General features: G+C 41.8%; 1 protein-coding gene across 2 annotated transcripts; it reads right to left on the reverse strand.

Annotated features, from left to right (window-relative positions):
* Positions 1–436: 436 nt before the first annotated feature.
* snrnp27 (small nuclear ribonucleoprotein 27 (U4/U6.U5)) lies at positions 437–6,199 on the reverse strand. Of its 2 annotated transcripts, none has more exons than XM_020636335.3 (6): positions 5,999–6,199; positions 4,371–4,503; positions 4,022–4,131; positions 3,839–3,918; positions 1,085–1,149; positions 437–760 (listed from the first exon to the last, which is right to left on the reverse strand). In XM_020636335.3, exons 1-6 carry the CDS (start codon positions 6,033–6,035, stop codon positions 706–708), a joined length of 480 nt encoding a protein of 159 aa, XP_020491991.1. In that variant the 5' UTR covers positions 6,036–6,199; the 3' UTR covers positions 437–705. The 2 variants fall into 2 exon arrangements, with proteins under 2 accessions (XP_020491991.1, XP_020491989.1); XM_020636333.3 differs by having other exon boundaries at positions 4,022–4,134; positions 5,999–6,197.
* Positions 6,200–6,738: the final 539 nt, after the last annotated feature.

Here is a 6,738-nt window from a genome sequence, read left to right on the forward strand (position 1 = left end):
TATCTTCGCACATGCGCAACACGAGTCTTCCCGTGTGACATGATAGCATTAAAATGCCTGCAACAAACTGATGATGTAAAAACCAGGGACACCCATTAAAAACAACCCGACACAAGTTCATCCTCATAAAGATGCTTCTCAGTCTTTTACCCCGGATGAGGAATCAGCCTTACCCATTCATTTATCTGGAACTATGTGTATTAGATTACATGAAGCTATTCCAGCTATTTTAACAATGATACAAAAACCATCTAAATCCTCAGATTGAAGCCTGTTGCCCCGGCTCTCCAACACTAATATCACATTCATGCATTTACAGATGTTCAGTCATGTATCAGGACATCTACAGTAACACTGTAACCTGCATTTGTAAGAGGCAAAATGATGCCAAAATATTTATAAATATTTCTCATATAAAAAGGACTACAACCACACACACTTTTAAAAAGGGTTTATTTCAAATAACCAGATCCAGACACTACAGCTCTCCTATCAATAATATCCAGCTGTGGCAAACAGAAAGCAGTTATTTACATGTATGTTTACCTTCAAAGTTATTTACAGGTCTGATGCACAACATAACACAACACAGAAAGAAAAAAAAAAAAAGAGCAGTAAACAACAGTTGATTATTCACGACTTCGAGGGGAGAAATGATCTTCTCGGGGGGGGGGGGGGGGGGGTCACTGTGAGCTGGTGAGTCTTCTAAGCGATGAAGTCCAGCGGCCTGTTGAATCCTCCTTTCCTGTTCATGTACTGCCTGAAATAATAATAAATATATAAGGTGGGGGAAAAAAAAACACATTGCGTCACTGTTACCGTCGCAACACTTGCAGATTACATCACCGAGCACCAATGGGAGAACCGGGATGTCTGCATAGAAACACCTGCAGAGGTGATTGGCTACAATAAGACAGGTTGACTCTTAAAGGGCTCACCCCCCCCCCCGATCAACACAGGAAGTTCAAAGAGTTACTTCATAAAGATCTCTTCAGTGTATCTCAGGTGACTCTGTGTGTGTGTGTGTGTGTGGTGGTCATGTCAGCAGAGTTTCAGATGCTGCACAGTCGTCTTGTTTACGTACCTGTATTTCCTCTTCATGCTCACGTTGATGGCGTGTGCATTGGCCGCTGCGGCGCTTTTCTTCCCCTGTTTGAAGACAACGTTTGTTCAACACATTGTTAGAAAAAAAAAAAAACATTGAAAGACAAAACTTTTTCAAAACATTTAAAGTCAATGCAAACGTCAGAGATAGAACTGTAGAGGAGGGTCTCGTCCTGCCTTGTACCGTGTCCCCCTCCCCTGCTGGTCTGCGTTCATATTAATAACATCGTTATGTAGCCGAGTATACATGCGCACACATCGGACACAGCAGGTGGAAGTATGCACATAGTTAGTTTGCCAAGAAGCAAAAAAAAGAAAAAAAGAAACCATGGCAACCACTCACAGATTGACTTTGCTAACTGGATGGTTTTTATTTTTTTTATTTCTGAGACACCAACACTGACCCTCTTCCTACATCCACATCTACTGTGCAGGTCAGTGCTGCGCTGATATGACGTTTTTGAGGCGACAGGAGACATTTAGAATTACGTCAGTCCACTTCCTGGTTTGAGTACGGTTGCGTTCACATCTCCTGTGAGCGGTACTCGAGTGAACACATGAATCTTGCCCCTGACCTCTTCTTCAAGAGGACTCAGGCACTGTACCCAAGTACGGTATGTTTGTACGATAAGTCTGGTAAGAACCAGACTTTGGGGTCAAGTGTACACTGATCCATCCCCGGGTCTCCAGTGTGAAACCACTCAAAGGTGTATTCAATGTCTATCTATCTAAAGACTAAATTGTCAATCACCAAATGTACACATCAGTGTTTCCCCTAGGTTTACAGCTTTGGGGGGGGACACGCCGACACAAACACTTGAAGGAATCTTGATGTTCATGTGTTACTTTTAATGACAGCTGTCCTTTTCTATCGGAAAGGTATCCTTAAATGACTTCTTTCCCTGATTTCCGACTCTATCCACTATCCTATCTCTACAATAAAGACACGAGAAGACCAAAAATAAATATTTTTTTTTACTTGACCTTCAAGGGGGGCAGGGCCGCCCCCCTAACATAATGGTAGAGGAAACACTGCACATCGTAACGCTCTGGTGTTTGTTTTAATAAAAAGGACTAAGAAAAAATGAGCTGATGGAGTTCTGATGGAGTTGAATCTCATCTCATTTCGGCTGCTTCACAGTGAAACTCTTAAAGCTGCTCAGACTCAAATGAAAACCACGACACACTTAAAGACGCTGGAAGGACTGAACTGTAGAGTTTATGATGTAAATTAAACATGATATTAGCCATGGAGCTTGTCTTATAAAAGTCACTTTTTGACTTCTTTTGTGAAGGATGATGATTCACGCAGAGCTGCTCAACTGGATTTGTCTGTTTAATACGAGGCTTTGTCTGGTGGTTCCTTCATTTTTTCAGCCCAAAAACAAATCTACAAACCCATCCAGAGAAGTCTCATATGTTACACCGTCTACTAACAAGTCTTAGATATCATGTTGCAGCATCTAATGCTCGCTGTCCACACTGCATCTGTTAAATACTTAACATGACATCTAGTGCTTTTATTTTGAAGGTGGACAAACTGAAGTGTGGTGTTTTGTATTGGCGAGCTGATGAGTCAAATCACAACAGGCAGAGGCTTGTCAATAAAAGTCTCAGGGTGAGCTGAATAAAGTTTTTCACCGGTGTGGACACAAGTCAAAGGTCAACATTTCAATCATAGCTGTGGATATTATTAAAGCACCGTTATCTCCACTTTGTAAAACTAACGAGCTCTGCTGAGGGAGAAAAAGAGAACTAAAAACTAAAGGATTATCTGTTAAGAAACAACCAGTGCCTCGTAGAGCCCCCTCCCCGTCCATGTGTACGCGAGCCACAGAGAGAAAAAGAGAAAAAGAGAAAAAAGGGGCGTCAGGATAAACCCAACGTAGCAGTACACATACAAACTACAACTAAATAAAGCGGACTGAGCAGGGTCACATGGGGGCTAAAATCAATGGCAATGATTCATCTAAGATTAAATCAGTGTAATTATGTTGTATGGTTTACTTGATGTTTACTGCGGTGCGTAGATGTGAGAACAGCTTTAATCGATACGTCTGAAGTGACATGCGCTGTCCTTGGTGCTGAACGTTTTGAAAGCGTTTGACAAATTATTTTGTTTTCCGTTGCCTTGAGTGTTTCCTTAACACGGCTTTTAGTAACAGGGTAGAGATGTGTCGGGCTGGTTTTTTAACGAGTGGTGCAGACACGCTTATAGCCGTCATCTGTATTTGGTTCATGTTGGGATTTTTGGGTTGATTCAGTTTCCAGGTTTCCATTTGGTCACTCAATGGACTATGAGCTGGGACATGACACTTTGCCTACATGTCATCCTCTAGATTTCATCTTTTGTGCACCCCTGACTTCAAAGATCAAACTGCACCTACCTACAACTAAGGTTCTCCCTCACTTGAACTTTCAAATTCAGATTGTTGTTTCAGGGCGATGAATACTGTGACAAAGAAAGACCTTCATCAGGCCATCAATAAAACATGGAGAGGGCAGGAACACATTTTAGTGAGCACAATGTGATGAGGCAACGTGCACTGAGACTCTATAACGCTCTGATGTCATAGATATTCACCTTTGTTAAAAATCAGAGTTTAGACAGCAGGCCCACCAACATCAATGTAAACAACAGTATCATGACAACCTTCAGTAAAGATGTACTGTAGAATCCCAGTTTGGAATAAACTGCACCCCCCTGTGGCGGTACAACATATGACACCCTCACCTTGGTGCTGTCAAACGTAGAAAAGCCCATCAGTTTCATCATCTCTATCTCCTCCTCTGTCTTGCCTTGCATGTCTTCAGCTGTAGAACAGAAAGAGGTGTTGAATTTTGATTTTTTTTTTAAAAAGATGCATTTCTTCCTTATTTATATAAGACATAGGGGGTCATAACATATGTCTAATACCTGAGATCTGAATGGGTTTCGACGCCTTTTCCTTCCCGTCTTTGCGCTCGTCTCGGTCTTTTTGTCTTGACGGAGAGAGGGAGGAGGAGCGGTGACGTCTAGGAGGAGACCTGCTGAGGGAGCACAAAGATGGCTTCAGTACAGGTTACGAGTCAATAACGCATCTGAGAGTGATAACAATTGTTTTAAAAAATCTTTTTAGGTTGCAGATGAATGTGTGTGAAGTGAAGCACGCAGCTCTTCACTCAGGTGTGTCTGATGTTTGGAATCAATAGTCACACACGACACAATTCCTGCTGAGAAAAAAACATACACACATACCATTGTTTGTTATTGAGTGCATCCTCACCTTGAACGCCTCCTGTGAGGAGAGCGAGAGCGACTTCTCCGACGTTCTCGGTCCCGATCACGAGAACGAGAGCGTTCCCTCTCCCTCCGCCTTCGCTCACGGTCCCGTGAAGCTGAGCGGGAACGCCTTCTCTCTGCAGGAAAGAGAACCATCAGTAAGATAATTAGATGTTGGGCAAACTGACAAACACACACTGTTCACTGTTTTACTCTCCATAGACGACATGTGACTTTCTTATATTGTTACCCTTCCACCTTATCATAAGATTAAACCAGATCGAATCCTAACATGTGGTTTTCAACTCATTTAGACTCAGGACCCAACTACTCATTGAAAAATCCTGACTGATATTTTTCTACCTATGAGATTTATTTACTGAAAAATTGTGCAGTTTCGACCTCAGTCGGTACAAGACATGTGACAGAAGCAAAAAAAATACTTCTTTAAAAAAACACTTCCAAGACTTTTTTGCACACGTTTTTGTCCAGGCACACATTCACGACCCACCAGTTAAGAACCACTGGTATAGAGTATCTGCATGTAAGCCATAGGATGATAAGGCCTAAAAATAAAATCTAAGATTTTTTTCAAACCAAACTACCTTTACGATTTGAATCGATTTTTTCACTTCTTACAAAAAACCCAAATAACCAAAATCATTGAAAACATTTCATTTAATCAATAAAATGTTTTAACAAAAACCATCTGGATTTCCCTACTGGGGTCAAAGTGCAAGTGTTAACTTGTCGCCAAACCGGTTCCGAACGACTGACGAGACTTTAGCCCCCTTTCCAGCAAGGAGACCGGTTCAGCACTCATTTATTGCTGTTTCCAAAAGTTCAGTCTGTAGGCACTTGGTTTGGGGACTAGAGGGTGGCCGGTTCAATTCCAGGTGTGGACCAAATCTGGAAATTGGTCTGGTAGCTGGAGAGGTGAGCTGAGCACTGCTGAGGTGCCTATGAGCAATGCATTAGACAACCAGGGGAACTTAAACTCCTCTCTCCCTCTGTGTCACCATAAATCTTATTAATCACATCTTTTCATGGGAGCTCCTGAGCTCTCGTGCCTCATATCCCTCCTTCACATTTGTTCAAACCTGGTGCAGTTTCATCAGATGTCTGATCATCATGAGTCTGGTTTCCACGATTTACACAACATGTCTGCCTCTTAAAGGAAGTTTTTACTGTAACTTTGCTCAATGTTGCTTACGGCTCATGATGGATTCATGTTGGGTCTTTAAACATAATATTCAATGAGTAAGGTCTTTTTATCTGCTCTTTTTGTAAGTTGTCTCGACTCGAGATAAAATGTGTTTTAAATTGGCACTATACAAATAAAGATTTACTGACTGAATTAAAGAACCAAACCAAACACCTGAAAACAGGTTTCAGGTCATCTACTAGAAATACACTTAGCATACACTTTGTATTTACACAAATGTAACCGAGCTTTCTGGGATGTGATGCACTTAATAATCTCAATATTTCTGTATAAATATAATGTAAAGTAAGTTTATATCCACTTAGCTAAAGATTAGCTAAGAGGATCCCCTCGAACAGTATCAAGATGTTTACGTCGCTAGCATGAAGCTAACCAGCGTTGAGTTTCTTCTTCGTCTTTTTTTTTACCTCGTCTTGGAGGACTCCGACTTTTGCTCCGGCCCATCTTCTAAATGGTTCAACCGTCGCCTTCCTCGAGATGTAGTGAGTTATAGAAACTAATTAGAGTTGAAAAATGTTAACACACTGTTGTGGATGTGGGTGAAGGTAAATATAAATGTGCGCCGCTTTGAAGCAGGCTGTTGTCTCTTTATGTGTACTTCCGGTGAGCTGTTTTCTTGGGCGCGCCCCCTACCGACCTGGAGGAGAACGTTTTTGTGTTTTATGCCGAGAAATGCATCCCTACCGATGTGGATGAATAGATAGAAGGAGAAAAAGGCAGTCAGTGACGTTCCATTCATGAGCTAAATGGTAAATATACTTGAGCTTGTATATTTATTTTCTGTTCTTCTGACTCTTCAAAGCTCTTTTACACCGCAGGTCACACCTACACATTCACACACTGATGGTAGAGGCTGCTGTGTAAAGAGTCCATCAGTATTAACTCATTCATTCATACACATTCACACACTGATGGTAGAGGCTGCTGTGTAAAGAGTCCATCAGTATTAACTCATCCATTCATACACATTCACACACTGATGGTAGAGGCTGCTGAGTAAAGAGTCCATCAGTATTAACTCATCCATTCATACGCCGCAGATGAAGCAGCAGGAGCAACTTGGGGTTAACTGTCTTGCCCAAGGACACATCAGACATGTGGTGGCTGCATCATGGGCTGAAGATCTTAACCTCGACCTTCCTGTTGA

Source organism: Labrus bergylta, chromosome 2, assembly GCF_963930695.1.
Source record: "Labrus bergylta chromosome 2, fLabBer1.1, whole genome shotgun sequence".
NCBI lineage: Eukaryota > Metazoa > Chordata > Actinopteri > Labriformes > Labridae > Labrus > Labrus bergylta.